General features: G+C 35.4%; 1 protein-coding gene across 2 annotated transcripts; it reads left to right on the top strand.

The window, feature by feature from the left end:
- Positions 1-2,474: 2,474 nt before the first annotated feature.
- Positions 2,475-21,890, top strand: LOC144980040 (uncharacterized). Of its 2 annotated transcripts, none has more exons than XM_078927505.1 (10): positions 2,475-2,618; positions 8,123-8,251; positions 9,282-9,400; positions 10,231-10,350; positions 11,235-11,391; positions 12,322-12,582; positions 13,824-14,069; positions 15,183-15,308; positions 16,132-16,305; positions 17,480-21,890. In XM_078927505.1, exons 1-10 carry the CDS (start codon positions 2,552-2,554, stop codon positions 17,776-17,778), a joined length of 1,698 nt encoding a protein of 565 aa, XP_078783631.1. In that variant the 5' UTR covers positions 2,475-2,551; the 3' UTR covers positions 17,779-21,890. The 2 variants fall into 2 exon arrangements, with proteins under 2 accessions (XP_078783631.1, XP_078783630.1); XM_078927504.1 differs by lacking the exon at positions 2,475-2,618 and adding an exon at positions 5,530-5,779.
- The last annotated feature ends 981 nt before the right edge of the window (positions 21,891-22,871 follow it).

The following is a 22,871-nucleotide window of genomic DNA, read 5'->3' as shown; positions in this document are numbered from 1 at the left end:
TGGCATATTAAATTGAATGTCAATTCCCCTCTCATTATTACACATTTTTAAAAAGTCGTTTACCCTCGAAAACATTGCTCTGGCTTTACTTAAAATAAAAAAAAAGATACAACAAAATTAAATAATTTAAAAAAGCTAAACAGATTAGATGTATAAGTTCTTACATGCATTTCACAATACCAATGAAAAGGAGGAAAAATTTTGTTTAAAGTTTTACACAGCTTTCAATTTTTAATTTAATTATAGATATTTACATTTATGATATTGAAGGTAAACGTGTCATCCTTTTTACTGTCTGGTATTTTTTTTTCTACGACTCATGGAGCTTTTACTTTTCAAAACTCTCTGACAACTCACGTGCTAATCCCCCCCCCCCTTTAAAAAAAGAAGGGGGGGGGGGGGGGGAGATTCAACTCAGCACTTATTTAGCATGACTCATTCTCTCTCTCTCTCTCTCTCTCTCTCTCTCTCTCTCTCTCTCTCCCTCTCTCTCCCCCTCTCTCCCCCCCCTCTCTCTCTCTCTCTCTCTCTCTCTCTCTCTCTCTCTCTCTCTCTCCCTCTCAAAACACTTAACAGAAAAGAAAAGCAAATTCTCTTCCTCTCTTGCTACACGTCGAGTGTAATATTTACTTTATATAAATTATGAATATACTTCTTTTTTGTTTGTTAGTTTCTTGGGTTTTTTGTTTTTTTGTTGTTTTTTTTTTGTTGTCTTTTTTTATTGGCTAGATTTAATTTTTAGATTTGTTTATCACTCGCCATGTGCGCATGTCCAACCCATCTCAGCCAATCCTTTATCAGTAAGTGGGCCACAAATTTATAATACCCAACACGATCATATCATTCATTCGATTATTTATATGAATCTCTCTCTCTCTCTCTCTCTCTCTCTCTCTCTCTCTCTCTCTCTCTCTCTCTCTCTCTCTCTCTCTCTCTCTCCGACCGATTTTCAGACTAACCGAGATCGATTCCAGAAGGTGTGAAAACTTTAAGATTACAAAACCCAAAAAATTATTCTGAAAACGACTTGACGGAACCAATCCAGTTCCTTGGGTGGGGTTCCTGACCTCCTGACCGGAGGCACTTGCCCATTTATATCTGGTTTTCAACATGCTTTCTGTATTTCTCTTAGAATGAGATAACTTGGTTTTTTTTCCTGATGCCATTAAAAAAAAAAATCCTATTGTACATGCATTTGAAGGTCATCCATTGGTTTTAATTTAAACGGGCTAAAATGAAAAACGCTGACATCGTGTGTTGAAACGAAACAATTTTTTTTTCAGAAGTGAAAGAAAGTTAACTTTTGAAAAATGTAGGATATCCCACTTGTCCTGACTTAATGCCGCTGATATAATGCACCATGAGTACGTAGCTACAGATTGAGATTGAAATCAGAATCGCCCCGTCGGAAAGGTAGATTGAGTTCACATCACTCTGCCAACTGCCAACAAAATGTTTCCACCTACGGGGTGTCGAGTGTGAGTGTCGACTATCTGGTAACACTTGCCTCACTCAAATCGATTTCACGTGGGTGAAATGTGACGTTATTTTACCGGATGTTCTATTTTCAGATCTATTGTGTAATATAATATGTCACGAACTTAGATTACATATGCAGGATGTTTGAATATATACATCTCTCTCTCTCTCTCTCTCTCTCTCTCTCTCTCTCTCTCTCTCTCTCTGCTCTCTCTCTCTCTCTCTCCTTTGTTCGCTCTCCCTCCCCTTACTTCCTCTCCCTCTCTCAATCTATCTATCTCTACCTATCATCTATCGATTTATTTATCTATCTATCCATCTATCTACTATCTATCAATCTGTCTGTCCGTTCGTCTGCTCCACCTGTCTCCCACCCTAATATTTATCTATCTCTTTCCTCTTCCTCTCTTCTTCTTCTTCCAATCTCTCTCTCTCTCTCTCTCTCTCTCTCTCTCTCTCTCTTAGAGGGGAGAGAGAGAGAGAGAGAGAGAGAGAGAGAGAGAGAGAGAGAGAGAGAGAGAGAGAGAGAGAGAGAGAGAGAGAGAGGATTGCTTATATTTTTGTTAGGAAAAAGTATGGAGGTGGGATCGAAAATGTTAATACTTCAACTAGAAAAGAAATTAATATGAAAATGAAATGCACAGTGGAAAATGTCGTTTTGACATTTTAAAAAGCATTATGGTTCTGTCAATTTATACCTAGAATGTATTTTGATCGGTAAAGAGTTCCACTCATTGTGGACCAGCAAAAGTATTTTAATATCAGAAATTTAACTTTTGATAATGGAAAGAGATCGATGCCTTTAGGGGTTTTCACTACAAATAAATGTCGTTAACTTGCGACTCGACTCGATTCGATTTATCCTCGTGGAAAATAGGGCCGGCCCTGAATACATCTTCTCCATCCTGATCCGTCCGCTGCAGTTGTAATGACCTCGGATCCCTTCATGATGCGTCGTTAAGAATGTCATTGGGTTAACCATTAAATTATCATCCTTTTTCCTTTTTTCTCCAGATTGGAGGTCCCGCTGAGTCAAGTTCCCGTGGTGTACGGGACGGCCCTGGCTTTGAGAATGGAGACGCCGGCCAGAGTGTGCGCTGACTTCTTGTCCAGTCATCTCACAGACGCCAACTGTTTGGGTAAGTAGAATTCTGGGTGACCATGGTGATGGTTTTGTGGTTGGTAGTGGCTGTGTTTGAGTTCAATCCTTACTGGTGCCACTCACAGACATGATCCTTCCTTAACCACCCATCATCCTCACTCTTCGTCCTCCTCCTCCTCCTCCTCCTCCATTCTTCCTTCCTTTCTTTCCTTTTCCATTTCCCAATGCCAATAATATACAGTGGAGCTCGGAAGCAAGGGTTTTGATGAAAATGGGGGTCATATTTGACCCATCATCCTCAACACCCCATCCTTCTCCTCAACCCCCCCCCCCCTTCCCTCCCCCTCACCCCTCTTCCCTCTTCCTCTCTGATTTCCATATAAAATATACAATGAAGCTCGGATACAAGAATTTTGGTGAAAAAATATTTGACCATTTTACAATCAACGCACTTTTAAGATCTGTGTTTTGTCAATAAATTGAAGCAGTCCCTGGAGACAAAGTGATCTTAATGGTACTTTGATTTTGTCCCGTAATGTCTTTCATATGTGACCAATCCTCGCCTCAAGCTGGTGTTATGTCAGTTTTGACCAGGTGGAAAAATTGATGCCAAAGTCAAAATGCTAGAATTTGGAATGAATTTTCGATTATTTGTTTTCGGTTTTTAGAAACTTCAATCATTTTCTACAAAAAAGCGTTTCATTTAATTCAAATTGAACATTTTAAGCTTCAAATTTCAGGGTCAGATTGAGATTTTTGGTCACATATCTGAGTCTGAGGTTCTTTTAATGTCAGATGGTCATGTTAGCTATAACTTACAACAAACTTTAAATTTCCCCAAATTGAATTACTCCATACAAACTTTAAATTTCCCCAAATTGAATTACTACATACAACAAACTTTAAATATCCCCAAATTGAATTACTGAACAAGTGTGTATGAAACGGTGCCAGATCAGACAAAGCAAGAAAGATCAATTTGATATTTCCAAATTGAATTATTTAAATAGTTTTCTCAATCGCTCATTGAATCCGAGGTTCACTGTGTGTGTGTGTGTAGACCCTTGTGCATTATGATTTGACAACCACAGTGTTGAAGACATAGACAATACAATTAATCCATTAAAAAGCTTGTTGATTTCGAGGGCTACTGGTAGGGTCTCTTTCTAGTGGCGAAAATTTATTTGTTTGTGTATCAAATTTACCTATTTATTTATTCGTCTGACAAGCAAAATTGTTGTGCTCTCAAAATCTCATATATTTCTCTATTCTCGCTTCCATTATTCATGCTCCCAACTGTGGTGGTGGTAGTAAATAGATGAGCTTATAGTTTGTGTTTGGTTTTTGTACCCCCCCCCCCCCCCCCTACATGATAAAAAAAAAATAAAAAATTCAAATCTTTGATTCCCCACTCTTCATAGTTTTAAAATCTATTTTTTTCTCTCTCAGACCTTAACATTTGAGCTTGTCTTATATCATAATTGCCTTGAAATTTGCAATCTCTCATCTTAGTCGAAATCATAGCACTCCCTTCCCTTCCCCCGCTACATTTCTCTTAATTTTATTGTAGAGTTGTCTTAACAAATTCAACATTTTGGTTGTGAAATATGAATTGTGCAACTGTAACCGTTCTGTCATTCCATGAACTCATCTGTACTTCTTACTTCACAGACCCCCCCCCCCCCCCCCCCCCCCCCCCCCTCCTTCCTCTTCTTCTCAGCTTCTGTTCTATCTCCTGCTCCAAGTTATTAGTGGTATTCTTCTGCCCACAATGATAAAAAATAAAATTGTGATATATTAAACATGAAAATGATTTTGTACAATTGAAAAGTATGTAAGAAATATTACTTGATAAGATCATTTCAAAACTGAATTTATATACTACTTGCACACGCGTTTGTTTGTTGTTTTTTGCATTCTAAAATAGCAGCATATTTCGCTGTTTTCACCAAGAGAATAAATACAAAGATGTCATACAGGTCGCAATACCGCTCTGGTTTTCTGTACAATTACTGTTCACCTGGTGGATACTGTCAGATCTGTCAATGTAAAAGATAAATGATCGAAAAAAATAAGGCATCAGTCTCGCCATTTGGTTCAATATAACAAGTATTAAACTATAATTATAAATCACGAATCCCTTTTCCAGGGTTATTAGTCTTCTTTTATCAAGCAAACTTTTCAATTGGATATATACAGGGTGTCCATAAAGTCTGGACACATAGGATAGTTGAATATTTTTGGTATATAATTAAAATTAAAATTTATTTTCACTATATATTTTATTCAAATTATGCCAATTTTGTGAAACGCATTGACATTTGCATTGCGAATGATGGCGCTCATATTGAAGATATTATTTGAATAAAATAAGTAGTGAAAATGAAACTTATTTAATTATATACCAAAAATATTCAACTATCCTGTGTGTCCAGACTTTATGGACACCCTGTATATATATTTGTATATGCATTGTTGTTTGGTAACATGACAGATAGTTTTATTTTCATGTCAATTTTATGATCAATTTGTACAGGAAAAATGAGGTAATTGCTTACCTCAATCATCCAAAATGAAACATTTCTTGACGTTCAAATACAAAACTAAAATTTATCATCAATGCTCGTCTACAGCTGACAACAAGAACGACAACAACAACCAGCACATCATCGTCGTCGTCTAAAGTCCACCGAGATTAATATGGAATATTCCGGACATCTGAGAGAAGACATCGAAAATCCTCGACAACCTTGAGAGAATGGATCTCGTTAAAACTTCAGAGTTGATTTCAGTTTTAGAGTACTTAGATCAACACTTAACAGATCCTCATTTCTTTGCCTACAGAGTTATGCCAACAGTATCTGGTTACCATTTTAATAAGATCATCATCTTATCTGTGCCGAATATTTAGAAGTCTGTTCAATGATAGATTTGCTGAACAAAGGCGCTTTTTTTACAAACTTTTTTTTTATTGAATTGGTTTGTTTTGTGGTTTTATTTGATTTTTTTTAAAAACCCCTTGCAAAAAGAAGAAAAAAAAAAATGACAAAACAAAACAAAACAACTACTGGTGATTCAACGAAGAATTCTGCTGAGACAAGACTTAAGCCAGCTGGCTTAGGACTTTTGGACAACAACACAGTGGATGGATTGAGTTGTCTCAATCCTTTGATGAAGAGATGAAATCAGCTGTTTTGTGTAAGTAGGAAAAAGGGAAATTATGGAGGGTGAATCAAATAGGTTAAAGGTCATTGCATGACGCGGCAGGGATTTGCTTGCAGAGGACACCAGGTACCAATATTGCAAGGGGTGGTTGTTTTAGACATGCATATATGAATAATTGGTGGTTGTATGTTAATTATGGAGTAGGGGATGATTTAAAGTTATAATATTCTTATTGTGTTTTATGGCCATACAAAAGTCATAAGTTAGACCATATAATAAAAATTGATGTATTTGATTCTGTAAAGAACTACCACATATCTTCTCTGAAACTATTTGAATTTTTAAATATATTGGTTTTAAAAATTTCTATCATCTTCGAAAGTAACTTGATTGAAAGCCGTACAAGTCAACCTTCCATCTTTCACAGTTTGAAACATTCAACATTTGATTCTAGATTGATTTTTCTCACAAAAATCATGGAAATAATGCATTGTATGCATTTGTTAAATATTTAGATCATAATTGGTTGATTGGATAGATTTTTGTGTGTATCAAATGGTGCTTTTGGCACATTAATATACTATGCATATTACAGTGCAGCCTAATATGAAACAAGGCATGGCAGGTTATTACCATATCTTATGCCTTACATTGCAATTTCTATAATCAAGATTAGTAATCTTATAAAGCAATTTGTGAAAAATGTTAGTTTTGCATGCAAACATTGCTTTACGCAATGCCTTGCTTTTTGTTAATGGAAACAGTGAGAGAATGGGTGGCTTTGTAAGTTTGAAATCCATGGACTTCTTTTTGTCGTGTTCTGTTTGCCATGTTTTATTCTAGATTTGTAGCATGTCGAGTTAAATGACATTATTATTTGCTTGTAATTGGTAGAAATGGTATATCTGAGTCTCTGTGCCAGCGATTAGTTGAAAGATGTGTTGAAATGAAAAAACCGTGTTTTCAAAAATTCATTTTTAAAGGATTGGCAGAATTGGAAAAGGGACGCTCACCAAATCTTCAGTCAAATTTTCAAGCTTGGAGAATACTCAACAGATTAACACTTGAAGGAGTGGATTCAGGACTATGAACAAGAAAAACCCAATCAGCCTTACGAAACAAAACTTGGACAATTCAAGATGACGGACAGAAGAGGAAGAGAATTGATGCAAAGAGTTGAAGAGACAATCAAATATCAAAATGATTCAATAAGGAAAGAAACATTTACACAAACATCATCATTGGATCCTTTGGACATGATCTGATTTATCACAGATTGGATTTTACTTAGAAATGGAGACGTGGCAGCTTTACATCCCAGATGTTAATCATCATTCAAATCTTTGTTTGTCCAATAACATTAACTTCACACGCTAAAACGGTTACAATGAAAATTGATGCAATGAATTATGTGCAATCAATACACACCCATTCAGTTCGAACTGTAATTTGATGGTGTTTCATACTTTTGTTGTTACCAAGAAATAATACAAAGAAATGAGATCACCTGTCACTACTATTCCTTTATAACCGTTTTAGTGTGTCATGTATCACTAATTCTTAGATCAACTTGTCAACTGATGCTGAACAACCAGACTTTATATTTTTTATTGATGCTCATACCCTTTCCTGCTGAGTCATTTGATGGATTCAGTTCAGTCAGGAATGAAATTTTTCATGTAAAGGGGAAATGAGAAGTCCATGGATTTTTTCTTGTGCACATAGAGCAAACTTATTTTTAATTCTTTAACACTGTGACTTTTGTATGGCCATTATATTATGTATTGGTTTTGAATTAATTTAGGTATGAAACTATTTTAACATTGATTAAATCAGAAAAATGAGTGGAGTAGGCACTTATGTTGATAATAACAGAAAATGAAATGAGTAGAAGTGAGTGACAGAAGACGATAGAGAATATAAATTTCATGACTCGAGCCCCCATCGCCGTGAAATTTTTATTTTCTATTGTCTTCTGGCACTCACTTCTACTCACTTCATTTTCTGTTATTATCAACATTGATTAAACAAACTAACTTTGAAGATTTTATGACATTAGAAAAAATAATAAATGATGAGAATAAATACCATATAAAACTTGGAGAGTTGTGTCGTTAAAATTGATTGAATGTATGATTTGATTAATAATAATTGCTAAACTGCTTTGCTCAAACAGCCGATTCCTAATCGATGAGGACTCGTTTTTGCTTTAGATTTGCCAACTGTCGATGACGGAGGGTTTTAACTGCCAAGCCGTTTCCTTGAGTTCTTGCTGCAGACTTGTTTTCTCTTACTCTTGTTCACTGCTGTATGTGCATGTATCTTAAATTTCCAACAGTTATAACATTGACTTTTTTTTTATGTGTACAATTTCAGTCATTCGAAGATTTAGCAGAGACAATGACTTCAGAGCAGCCGTGGACGAATACATCAAAGGTAACATGGAGGGAATCCTAGGATGCAAATCATTCTTTGGACTTAGAAACCTACAAGTGGAAGTGGTTGGTTAGTATGCTCTCTTTTATTCTATTGGAGTCGTAGGGCACATGTAGCTAGAATCCTGGTTTCTGCAATGCGTGAGGGGCATTAATAATTTCTTGCTACCCTTTTATTAGGACATTGTTCAGAGACAATGGCTTCTAGTCTAGTGCCAGTATTAGTCACTTTTGTTAAGCACATTTATTCACATAGTGGTTCTTAGGCCACTTGAAGTGAACAAAATAAATAAATAAGTCTATGATTGTTCATGCCTACAAAACTTATATAATGGTGAACTACATGATCACAAATTAATATCACTTCAAAAGCCAAGTCTTTTAGAGTTCCTCCAAAGACAGCTACCAATCAAAAAATTCTTAAAGAAAATGCATACACAGCACTGGTCTGACCTCTATTTTAGTATACTGGCACTGGGTGGGATTCTGATAGAAAATCCCTCATTGATGAAACAGAAATGGTTTAGGCAGTTTCAGGCCTTGTCTGTTTGTTTGCTAGGTCTTTTGCTCCTTGGATTGATCTACAAGAGCCCCCTTGTTAGTTGATTTTCTAAAATTCTGTCAACCTTATTATCAGGCTCAGCGGTACGTACGGTCTTTGCTTCGTACCCGAAAAGTGCCAAGTTCGATTGATCACCCTCTGCTGAGCTGTGTGGCCTTGAGCAAGTCACCTCATTTTGTGGCGCTGCACTGCTGCTGACGCCAGGGTTATTCCAGTCTTCCCTTGGAATAGACCCTAGAGAAAAATTTCCCATATGGGATGAATAAAGGGAATTTTATTTTTATTTATTATTATTTATTCATTAGTGTAAGTGCCACTATGGTCATTGTTGTCGCTGGGAGGGGTTGGTACAGCCTTTTCGATTACTAACAATGTAAGTACATAACAGGACAAAAGCAATTGAATGATTGTTTCAGTCCTATGATTTGCACACTGATCATAACATTTTGTTTGGAAAAGTCTAAATTTGTTACCTTCATGTTGTCGTTAAACTGAGATCTCAAGCTGGTCTTACTTATTTAATCATTTTGATTTCCAGGCCTGGATGAAAGCATTGATGATGAGACTATGGAGCGTCGTCTGTTCTCTCTTGTCCTGGATTGGGCCAAGAAAAACCTCAATGACCTCAAACCAAAGATGGACAGGTTGACTGAACAGGTATCCAACTGTCTGGTTTTTTTGTTTTTTGTTGTTGTTTTTTTTGTATTGTTGATGCATTTAATTGAATGTTGTATAACCATTTCTTGTGAATCTGAATCGATAAGGTGCAAAAGGTCTATCTGCAACACTGGGGAATAAAATGGAATCATGGGTGGTTAGGAAGGGGGGGGGGGGGGGGTATCTTGAGACCAATTGTCTGATGAAGGCTGTTGGTGATGTGACTGCTGGAAAGAATTCTTTCTCATATAGTTCTGTGGACGAAACTATTTTATAGATTTTAATCCTAATATTGGGTTTATGAATTTGGATGCGTGGAAGCTTCTTGTATATCTTCTCTTTGATCTAGGTTTAATGTGTAATGTGTTCAGTAACTGAGAGTGGTGTATTACCGCTATTTTGGAAATACTGTGTACCTTTCAGTTTTTCTTTGATGTTTTAATGTCAGTTGTTGGATCTTGTTTGGGGCATCCGTGATGCATCCTTTTTGTGTGGATTTGCAGTTGTGATGAATTGCAATGTTTTACGTAGCACATGTGTTGTCAGGGTTCCCATGGCCTCCTTAAATTCAAGGACTCCTTGAAAATTGCTGGCCTGTTATTGGCCTTCGATCAAATAAAACATTGTTTTTTAAATTTGTTGTCTTTATTTATTTATTTTTTTTTTGCTTGTTTGTTTGTTTTTGTTTTATTTTTCTGTATGATCCAGTTTTATTAATTTTTATATAAAATGAGGTCTTTTAAATTACTTGATTTTTATTCCTAAGGGCTTAGACTAAAGTACATTTAACAAAGAACTTGAAATTATTATTTTATTTTTCTTTGTTACAGGTGAATGTGTTGTACTTGAATCCAGATAACACACTGATGGACTGTGCTGATATGGAGGATAGTGTGTTGAGTAGCGATGACGATGTTGTGCTAGACTACAAGAAGATGGCACGCAGGAGGGTAAGCCTATTGTATATTATAGTATAGGTCACTGTGGATAAGCCAGTTTGCTTGTTATGCAAATTTATATAGCACCAACACATCATACCATACGGCGATGTGGTCTTGTTATATGACACGTGATTTCGGATTTGAAGGTCCTGGGTTTGAGCCTCGCTCGGCACATAGTTGAGTCCTTGGAAAAGGCTCTTTACTCTCACCATACTCGGGTGTAAAATGAATACCTGGTCGTTAACAGCGTCAGGAAAAAATTGTAATATCGCTTACAGACGTCATGTCTCGTTCTACATGCTATGCTGTTGGGCAGGGACCCTTTGTAAAGCGCTTTGAGCATGTCAGTGGATATTGCGCTATATAAAAGCTCACGTTTTTTTTGTGTTTTTTTTTTTCATACAATACTATGAGTTCATGTCTCTTTCATCAAATGGAAGAAATAAAACAAGAAGCCATCTTGCTTGCAAACTTTGCTAAGTCCAGTTGATTTTAATTCTGTTTTTAGAAAAACTTCATTTTTTTCAAGACTTAGCATGTAATTTAATGTTTTGATTTGGTTTCATTTTTAATATCACATTTTATATTTTGATTTAAGTTTGTAAAGTTGAGCTCGTAGTAGGATATCTACTTATTAGCTATGTTGTCTTAGAAAACCTCAATACATACATACGTTTAAAAAGTTAAAAAAAAAAAGAAAAAAAGAAAAGAAAGAAAGACATGATATGCACAATAGCTGCATAGCTCCCTTTTTCATACAAGGTGAATATGGGTAGGAATAATGCGATTTTACTATAACACTAAGAATCAAAATTTTGTCATGTATTACATTCTACCTTTGAACTGCAGCACTGTTTATTTAATTAATTCAATGATTGCATCTGATCAACCAGAGTAAAACCAAGCCATCCAACACCCACTCAATGGGGTCTTCCTCAGGCAATGGGATTTCAGGAGGCCAGCCCTTCCATAAATTCTCTCTCAATCCAGAAGAAGCCGTTAGTGTGGCTGAGAGAGAATGGTCCATCATTGCCACTCGTAAAACGACTGGTAAGTTTTGGGAGTCGTTAGTGTGACTAATAAAAAATAAAATTCCCTTTATTCATCCCCAAGAGGAAATTTGTCTTTAGGATCTATTCCAAGGGAAGACTGGAATAACCCAGGCGTCAGCCGCTGTGCAGCACTGCAAAGTGAACTAGGGCGAGGTGACTTGCTCAAGGCCACACAGTGCAGCGGCAGGTGATCGAACTCGGTACCCATGGGTACTAAGCAAAGACCGTACCGCTGAGCCACGCTGCGCCATGTGAATTATTCATGAGGAAATACTCTTGACAGTCAGTTTTCCTTAATGATTTTGTCAGCAAAAAAAACAAACATAATGAAATAATAAAAGTAGCCTTTCAGAGCCGTGTGGCAAATGGAATCAGATTGGGTCCATGGAATCAGAATTTTGGCTTCTCTTGTGTCAAATGAATAATATCAATTGCTTGCTACCCTTTGGATAAAATGCTAGTCTATCGGAAAGTACTCTCAATCAGATCTAACAGACACAGCTGCCCAATCACTGCTGGGTGGACAGAAGGGAAAGGAAAAAAAATATATCTTGACTGCACCCAGTGCTGATACCTGTCCCTTTACCAAAGAGGCTAGGATCCCTCTCATGTCAGTCATTATGAATACAATTCTCATTCTCTGTGAGGACTAATCCTTGATAATTTGGGGTAATACTTTTCTAGAAATGAACCAAACATTCGTAAACATTCTAAAAGTGAAAAATAAGTTGGCAATTTTATTGATATAGTTAAATTATATATTTAAAAAATGTTGTGTCCCAACTTTTAGAGGACAATTTACACAAATGTTTTTTAACTTAAATAGATGTATATGTGATAAAAGTTTATATTAAATACAACTATTAATTGAAAGTGACAACATGAAATATGATATAGCATGATTTTTATAATTGTTTTATCCAACCAGACAATTCCTACCTTTCAATCGCTGTCCTGGACGGCCAACTCATGGCCGTTTCCATCCATGTTAGACCTCCGGCCCCTGCATCCATGGATGGAAACAACTCCATCAGAGATCCTGACTCTCCGACTTCCACAGGAGTTCAGAATGGTGTGAGAGGTCCCAGCCCCACCTTGCGTAAGGCATCCATCGCTCCTCTTGAATCTATGAGTACAGCCAGGTGTGCTATGGGAGCTGTGGCATTGGACGGACAGATTGTTGTTTTCGGTGAGTGGTTTGTATTTTTTAACCTGCTATTTACAGATTTAATTAGTATATACAAATTTTGTCGGATTTTTTCCTCCAAATTCGGATTTTTAAATAAAAAGGAGGAAATTTATTGAAAAAGATGGAAAATCATTGAAATAGTTGAAAATCATACTTTTTGGGCTTATACAGATTTTTTTACTTGTGATATTCAGGTTTTTAAATAAAAAATAGTGGAGAACCCAAAAATTTTGCAAGAAAATAAAGGCTTATCATGCACAGTCATTTATTTATTTTGATAATTATACTATTATGAAAATAAGGATAGATCAAGACGAATCTTTTGAGCCATCAACGATCACGGTCAGTCCAGTAATAAAGCTGAAGGTGCACGAAAATTAATCTGGCAACCCTTCTCCACTGTAGACTTAATGAAAATATAAACAAGCATGGAGTGGGTTTTGATGTGGACAAATCTCAGAATTAAAAGACGTATTATGCACAGGCACTTACTTATTTTAATCTTTTGAACCATCAATGATCGAAATTGGTTCAGTAATAATTTTCTAGATGCCCAAAATAGGCCTTTTTATTATTTTCTTTATAATAGTCATACAGGTTATTTGTTTGTTGCCTGTGGCCGGCATGAATTTATTATTTTTATCTACCACCTCAATCTGATTAAATATTTGTGTAAACTATATAGAATTTAAGTGCGAAAAGAGAACTTAAGAAATATTTATATGACTGACTTGAGAAGGCTTTGCACGTTATCTAGAGGTCCTCACTTTAGATTTCTCAGATTAGAGGCTATGGGTACATTATAAGTGGGAGAATAATTCATAACACAGTTCACTACAACCACTTTGTTTGTGTTCAAATTCTTGAAGGTGTATGGAATGAACGTGTATAATTATCTAGGAACTTGATTCCTAGGAACTATGATTCGAAGTGATTACTTTATGTAAAATGTTTGTTAGTAGTAAGACTTTATGGTCCAGCAGTAGGACATGGCTCGTGGCTCAAAGGTCTCTTGTTCGAGTCCCACTGTGATGGTAGAGTCCTTTGAAATGAGTTTTACTCCCATTTTCTCACCTTACTCGGGTATTAGATTAACAGCTTAACCGGTTACTGCTGCATTTAAAAAAAATGGTGTTGATTTTTTTTTGTAAAATGCTTTGAGCACAAATTTAGATTATTCTGTATTCTGTATTTAAAAAGCTCACATAAAATGATATTTCTTCCGTCTTTTAAACACACAGGTGGCTATGACAGAGGAGAATGTCTCCAAAGTGTTGAGGCTTTCTCCCTCCTAGACAACCAGTGGTCTACCTTGCCCCCAATGAAGGCTGCCAGGGGGCGCTTCAGTGCTGCCGCCTTGAATGGTTATGTGTACACATGTGGTGGATCAGATGGATGGAAGGAACTCTCTTGTATAGAGAGGTTTGAACCGGGCACTGGAGAGTGGAAATTCATGGCTAATATGATTAAAGAGAGGTCATCACACGGTGAGTACACTCATTGGAGTTTATCCCAGTTTTTGTGGCTTTAAGTTTAAGGAGATGCTGTATGGTCTCTGTGTCGAAACATTGTCATTAGAAGTTAAGTGTTGTCAGTGACTGGATGGGAGTCACTGATCTCAAAATCCTTGTCCCTGATGCAATGTATGAACGAGTACCATGTACCTTGATGCAGGCTGTGATGTATATTTAAAAAATGCTAAAACACAAAAGAGGCAACTTACAGGTATTTTATATCATGTGAAAGAAAACAAAAGTTGCATATGACTTAGGGGGTTGGTGATAGGAAAGAATAAAATGAAGAATAGAGAAACTCACTGCTTAGGACATGTAGATGAAAAATTGGGCCATATAAGTGTGGATATTTAAAAAAAATAATTCTGTAACATAAAAGAACAGGACATGTTATTATTATTATAATTTTTAAATTTATTTTTGTGTGTGTGTGTGTGAAATAAATGATATGGTTAGAATTAATAATTTTGTTCAGAGCTCTTCGATATAATTTGATTTTTACCATCGTGAAATAGTCTTCCATTGATTTACTACTGAACCAAAACATTTTTAATTTTTAAAGGTAGGAGAACACTCATTTCACAACCAAATGAAAAGATATAATAATAATATTGACCACTTGTGCAGTTGGGATATATTTTGTTCACCCTGCCCATCCAGCAGTGATTGTCAAATCTGGTGGAAAGTACTTGGGACAAAGACCATCATATTGTCCATTATACATTAATACATCGAGGCTCAATTGGCCTTAACCCACTCCTTACCACCTGCATCAAAATCGTCACATTTATTACGACACAATCTACATTTTTTCTTCTTCAGATTTATTTTGTACATCACAAACTTTGAAGAATGATCTTTATTTAATTAATAAGAACATAAAGTTGTTTTGTAGAGAGATTGTTTGAGTTTAGAAAATCAATTTTTCTGCTGGGTATGCCTGCCATTTTGGGAAAATACTGAAAAGGATCGGCAAGGAGAGAGTTAAGGCTGTGATGGTTGGCAAATCAGTTTTTTTTTTACATTGCCTTTATATTTTGTGAAACTTTTCTGAGTAATGTAAATTTTTTTGCAAATTGTTTTCAGGGGTGGTCACTCTGAATGGCAAACTGTACTGTATTGGAGGAAGTGACGGACAAAGAAGTATTGCAGACTGTGAGGTGTACGACCCTGAATCCAACAAGTGGAGCCGTATGGCTCCTCTCAATTTGGGTAAGTATGGACAGGGTGGATGGATTTGTTTGAAAATTTTTATTTAGAATATATAATTCTTGAAAATCCTGAATGATCAAGTTTAATTGTTTGGTATTGATTTCATTCTTGACAATCTGGAAAGATTTGAATGAAATAAATAGTATTGCGCAAAGTACATTGGAATCTGCATAAAGTAAACACTCTTAAAATCAACTTCTGCTTAAAGTCAACACCTCTTGTTAATTTCAATTTTTTTATTCTTTACCTAAGAGTGTTCCATGGATCTTTCTGGTCAGGCAGTGTTGGTGTTATCAGGATTCCACTGTAGAAAAAAAAAAGATTTAAATAATCAAAGCAATCTTCTCAAGGGAGGCTGATTTTTCTTGGAATTATTTTTTTCTGCTTTGTCTGGCACTGTGTGTTTACACGCCTTTTCAGATTTTTGCCATCCACCAGTGTCTGCTCCCTAATTTCTCTCATTCTTGAATTGAAAAGGAATTTATTTTGAATAATAAGTATGGTTTGTGAGGTTTTCTAACTGGGAGCAAAGTATGTATGGTAATCTCCTCTTCCTATCCAAATGGAAACTTTGCATGTCATATTTGATATGTGAACAAAATTACTTCAATACTTTAAATTCGAAAATATAAATAACATGCAACCAATAAACTCATCTTCACATCATCTTTGACTGGCTTAAAAGTTATACGAGTTTTAAATGGTGATTATCTTCTTTGCAAAAAAAAAAAAATTATATTTATAATGGATAAATAAATTCATCCATGCTTTTTCTAGAAAACATTTAAACTTTAAACTTTCTTTTCACTTTCCCCCCCTTCAGCTCGTAGTCAGACCTGTGTATGTGAATTCCAAGGCCAGCTGTATGCCATAGGAGGCACCGACTCGTGGAATACGCTGAACACGGTTGAAGTTTACGACCCGAATGTCGGAGAATGGGTGGTCCACTCCACCCTCAACATTGCCAGACGTGGATCTGGGGTAGATATTGTTGATGGTGAGTGTTATTTCATGACTTCCATTTTTATAATAAGACTATCCCGCTAATCACCAACATGCCCAAAGTGCAACCAAGCACCACAAGATGCAAACCACGTCGTACTAGATTGCCCAGAGACAAAACTGAAAGGGGGATTTGAAACCATCAACAAATGTGATGATGACTTCCAAACCTGGATTGATACCTTGAACATAGAAGTGTAGCCGAACGATACTACTACTACTACTACTACTATAAAGTTAAACAAAGCAATGCACTGAAAATGTCATGAAAAGCCTTTGTCTACACAAATCTTTAAAAATCTCTGGCATCTATTCAGACATATGGGAAGACGAGATAAAGATATTCAGCAAATAAAGCCGTGTCAGCATAATTTTATCATAATTGAAAAACTTTTTCAAGGGAGACCACTTATACCTCTGTAGTTGCGACAAAGAGATTTTTCTCATGCTTTGTGAACATAATATAAAACTGAAAAAAACACACTTCGAACTTGAATAAAAGGATAGCCCACACTGCAGAACATAATCAGTGAAAGCAATTGAGTCATTGCCATTTGTTGACTATTTTGTGACAGGCCCTAAAGTAACTAATTTCATTTTTTTTCTTCTAATCTGTCATATCTTATCATTTTCACCGAAATAGCAGGAACAGTAATATGACTTGGCTTCAAAGCCCAATTCAATGAAATCTGAGTTGCATGGATTTCATTGCTCTTTTTGGCAAAATTGGTAAGATAGTGTGACAGGTTAGATCGAAATCAAACCCCACCTGTAGAGGATTAGGTTTCTTCCGAAACTGGAATCTAAGAAACGTTTAGTGAGATAACTTAGTGACAATGCATTGCACTATTATCTGGGGATCTGGAGATTAAGCCCTTATGTTTGCATTTATTTTTTTTTTTTTCCGAAGCAAGAACCTTAACCAAAAGTCAAACTAGACTCATGGACAGAATAATCTTTTTTCTGTTGTATTTTAGCTAGTCTCCCTTTGTCTCTTTCTTCCTTAGGTGCTTGTTCATGCATATGACAATCCTTTTATGCTCCTTTCTTGATGCTGAAATGACTCATAACTAAACAAATACTATTAAACTCTAAACTAAACTAGACAATACTTATTGTCTTAATTACCTCCCCCCCCCCCCCCCCCCCTTTTGCATCTCTCCAAACAGGTACCATGGTGGTGGTAGGAGGTAGCGATGGAGTTCAGTCCCTTACATCTGTTGAGTTTTACAACCCGGAAACCTCTCAATGGACTGTGGGGCCACCCATGATCACCCCACGGGCTAACCTGAGTGCTGTGACTGTGGGCTCACGTCTGTTTGCCATTGGTGGATTCAGTGGCAAGAAGTTTTTGAGTTCTGTGGAATGGCTGGAGATGGAGGATAAGGAGTGGCTGGGCCATGCCCCCAAAATGGTGGATTTGAATGCCTCTATAGCTAGCGGCAGCGTCAGTGGTGGGGAGAGTTAGACAGAGAGAGATAGATATACAAATTTGGAGAAAGGGAAGGAAAGGGAGAGTTTGGAAAAACATTGTCATTTTGAAAGAAATTATCCCTTTGAATGTTAAAGATAAGCAGATGGCTTTGAAAGGAAAGTTTAATTTTAAATTGTTCAAAAATGTCTATCAATTAAGCCTAATAAGTTCTACTTTTATGATAAAGTATTAATGTGAGAGTGATTCCAAATAACCTACCCCCAGTCCTTCTGATGAGTTAATTATCATTTAAATGAATATTCATCAGTTGTAGTGGTCACTAAAAAACAACTGTTATTGATAAATCAAATTGAAGGATTCATTTTTATTGGTTTAAGACATTACATTAACCAGAGGTAGAGATCAGAAGGTGTGGAAATATTTTGTAAAAGGAGCATGATGCATAATTGGCATGTTGTTGTTTAGAGTCATATCAAAACAGAATTGTAGATTGAAATTATATGATCTCCATAATTATAACATGTAAACTTAGCATACAGTAATTGTACAGAAACAAATCAATGATATTCATTGTGATGTTAGATAGAAAGTTGGGCATTGTTTACGTCTACACAGACAAACACACACACACACAAACACGCACATAGGATGTGAACTAGAGATAATGCCCTGGAGTTTGATAAGATAACTTGAATATTTTGTTGCAGATTGGGTTTGGAATGTAATAGACAACAACACATGTATAGTCTTCTGTAGAAATTCTAGTGATCGAAATGTTTAAATAGTTAATTTGATGAGAAAATGAATATTATTGCTTAATGTCAACGTTGTGTCAGTTTTTTATTTTTGTAATTGTCAACCTGAAGATGTTTATTATTAAAATAATAATATTGATGCCTATGATAATATTGAAAATGTTGATAATGTTGGTGATGACGATAATGATAAAGATCGTATTGTTTTCTTTGACAGCTCTTATCTGATCTATCAAATTCTATATATTTTGATATTGATGATGGAAGATTACATTATTATGGATGATATTCATTCATGTTGTGTTGTTATGTTACTTTTATTGGTGTGTGAATTTCCCATTTCAGTGTGTTGCTCAACGTTATTATACAATATATGACTGCATTTGCGTGGAATTGGCTTGGGAATATGACTAATACATTGCAAGTAATTGACAAACTACACTGCACTTTTAACTGAATTTATCACTCACATGTTTCAATGTCCCTCCCAATCAGTGATGTTGTGGAAAGTAACATATGTATTAAAAGATGAATTTATACACAAGGGAGAAAAAGATGTTTGTTGTCACATGATAGATATGTCTGTGCAGATTTTATTAAGTTTCAGAAAATGATTAAAAGTAAGGTATCACAAGGTGGCACTCTATTTTTTTTTCACTTATGTAATCGAAATCCAGACGACTAATGACAACATCTCAGCAATTGGTGAAGCAAGAGGGGATGGGGAAGGGTCTTTTCCTCAAAATCTGCTGCCATTGTTTACTTCTGTCATATTTGCTGGATTGAGGCGTTTTACTCTGGCAATGACTTGAGTGTCTTTGTTGAAAGGCAGACAGTCAACGGTTTCTGTTGGGGATAATGTCTTTTGTAAAACATCCCTTTGAATTTGTAAAATATTTTAATATTGTTACCCATTGAAGTTCACCTCTTGTCAAACATGGATCTTGTGCCTGTACCGAGGCAGGACATTTTGATTCCCCACACAAGCCACTAGGCTACACATTTGCTGCTGCTAGAAACAGCTTATTATTATTATCTTTTTTTTGAACAAGTCCATTTTCAATAACTCTTTCTTGGGCTCTTTTGTATACCCCGCATTTTACAAGCGTGGATGAACTGAATCTAAATTTTGTCATTTTCTCTCTAATTTGCTAAGGTCAAATAAGACCTCAAGAGTGTCAGTTCAGGAAAGTTAATGAATTTGACAAAAAGGTTTAATGCCGAACATTTGACATGTTCTTGTACTCTTACCACTTGTGACATTTCTTTCTGTGAGATCATTTTGTGATATTGATACGAGTGCCTGATCCTTTATTTCACATTTTGTAGCCAGATTGTTCAGTACAAGCATTTCAACTAGGTTGAACTGCACTGGTCGAATAATTGATTTTTACTTCGTGGGATACACACACTCATGAATATATTATATCACCCAATGAATAATTGAAGGAGAGATTTGTATTTTTCAATATATCACTATACTATTATATTCATTTTTTTTTCATTGTATGACCTCAAAGACAACTTGTATTTTGATTAAATAGTGACTATGATGATTATGTTGGTGCGGCATTTATCTAAACAAGATAATGTTTATTTTTGTGGGTTCCGTGGCATATGAGATATTTTACCATCCTTTGGAAAGCATTCACACTGGCCATCACCTTCTTTCATGTATTTTTGTTTTTAATTATTATTATTTAGATTTGTAGGGATGACACAGTTTTGAGAGGGGCATTATATGTTTTTGACCCCCAATTTTTCCTTGCATTTCATTTGCCTTTGTTTGAATTATTGGTTTGTTTAAAAAAGCATCCTTTATATTGTTATCAGAGATGCCAACCATTACAAATTTAACGTAAAAATGGTGCCAATATGAAAAACAGAAATATCTTCCACATGACACATTTCTCTCTGGAAATTACACTTTTTTTTCCCTCTCAAATTACACATTTCCTACTCTTAAGGTTGGCATCTCTGTGTTGTAATCTAAGCACCACCTTTGTATTACCGGATTGAAATTTTATTTGTCATAAATAGTGTAGTTTAACTTTTTATTATGTTCATTCTGAGTCTATGCTCATAATCTCGCTTAACCACTAGCACACACGTAAAAATCTATGAGCTGTTTTTTTGTTGTTGTTGTTGTTGCTATGGTATGCGAGAAAGATGCCAAAGGGCAAAATTATCTTTTATATACTGGGGACTAACGTTGTTAACAGAAGAAAATACCAGTTTTCACATTAACATTGTGTTTCTGTGTTACGTCGGCTGAAGGATTCCAGACGTGAAAAGATTTTCATTTACTGTTAATTGTTGTTTTGTTTTGTTTTCCTTTTTGTTATTGATTTTTTTTTTTTCAATTTTTATATGCTGTTTCATGCCATGTAATCATGATTTTGTTGTGTTGGGTCATGGGTTTTCCCTCATTATTTTTATTCTTTTATACTTTGTTAAGCAATCTGTTAGAATATATATATATTTTTTTTTAGTTTATTGTAGTCTGTATTTTTGTTTTCCGATTTTTTATTTTTTGAAATTTAACTCTTTTCAATTCCAGTGTGTATTTTTTTACAGGCACACAATCACTTCCAAAAAACAAAGAAGTAATATTTTTAATGTTTTGTTGTTTTTTCTTCTCAATTTTATAAATGTGGGGTTCCTTACCTCCCATAGTGGGCAGGGAGGTACTTACTGTGTCTTTTATCCCCCTATAAATGTTTTTCAACTTGCTTTCTGTCTTTGTCTTGGAATGAGATTACTTAGTTTTGTCCTGGCCCCGGCCGGTTGGCCTTACTGAGAGGGAAACAGTCAAATGCATAGTTATTGTTTTGGGAGATTATATTTTTTTCTTTGTAAATCATCTCTTTGTTATATATTATTATATTTGTTATTTTTAATGTATAATGAAATGTAAGCATTTGAGTGTATTCCTTTTTGTTGGATCTTGTGCTTGTGTCTGGGTGAGACTTATAGGTGATCCCAGACTAAGTACATTGATGGTATGCTCTTGGAATCTACATCTGATCCCTATTTGTTCCCAGTTCCCCTTTGTCTTCCTTTCTCTTGGGTGCTTTGATTGTAATTCTAAAAGTTTCTACTATCCCATTTTCTTCCTTTTTACTGGCACTGATATAACCTAAATGTGTTGCAAGCGCCGTAAAACCATTAAAAACAAAAACAACAAACAATTTTATAAATGCATTTGTATTTAAATTATAGAAACAATCTTGGAACATGATTTCAGCCGTAGATTGGCGCTAAATCATGCTATGTATGATTCTTAACATTATTAAGTAGAACTGAATGAATTTTGTTGTGTAAACAATGTACTTTATGTAAAAGATTAAAGATGATGAAAATTGAAATAAATTTTAAAAGACAATCAAATAATCACATTTTTTGGTGTTAATTTTATATTTTTCAGGGGTTTTTTTTTGAGGGGGGAGGGGGGGGGGGGGGTTAATTACATTATTTTTGTATTATGAAAAGTGAAACAAAGAACATGAAATGCATTCAATGTATACATGCGATTTCTTTCCTTAAACAGAATCTATAATATTTTTTCATCATTATAGGTGAATGATTGCTGTGCTCCACTCAGAGCTTGATATTGGGCTTGGCCTGATGAATTGCTTTTGATATTTAAAAAAAATACTGATATGTCATCAATTGATTGAATTGTTGAACGAATTCTTTTGAAACGATGAAATGTAATAGTCAGTGCACCTTATTTCCAACAAGAATGGCCGTTTTACACTGGGATAAATCTCTTACATCGACGTTATTGGTGTAATTTTTAACTTTTTTTTTGCTAATTTTTTCCCCCATTAAAGTATGGAAAATCAAAGGCTTTTCTTTTTGAAAAATAAAAATTGAGTTAAACATCTCCATCAGTGAAACATAAGGAGGAGATAAGATTTGTTTAAATATTGGAGGTTGATGAGGATAGCAACGGGGGAAATGGTTATGTTTTACATATCTGTGTAATATAAATGTTGCTCTAAGAAATAAATAACAATGTGAAATTGAATATAAGCTTCAATTTAATTACAAAAACAGATCAAATGAACGTTTCGGGTTTCCCCTTTATCAACACAAAACAGGATGAATGAAACACTACAGATGAATGAGATAATCTGGTAGTGGCGTTGTCAAGATGAATAAAATCATTCATTATTGATGTTTCTTTTTTATATATTTAGTTATTTATTTGTTTTGCCAGCCAAAGAGGTGACTAGTTCTCACCACATTCAGACATGCAGTTATTAGTGCCAAATATTACACAATTTAAGTTTGGGTGTTAAACACAAATGTTTGATGTTGTCAGCCAGAACTGTTGAACAATTGAAGAACAGACGACCATCTGTA

This window comes from Berghia stephanieae, chromosome 9 (genome assembly GCF_034508935.2).
Source record: "Berghia stephanieae isolate SIO BIC M18660-M18661 chromosome 9, UCSD_Bste_1.3, whole genome shotgun sequence".
Lineage (NCBI taxonomy): Eukaryota > Metazoa > Mollusca > Gastropoda > Nudibranchia > Aeolidiidae > Berghia > Berghia stephanieae.
The sequence above is the reverse complement of the archived record's forward strand: the minus strand, read 5'-3'. Positions and strand labels throughout refer to the sequence as shown.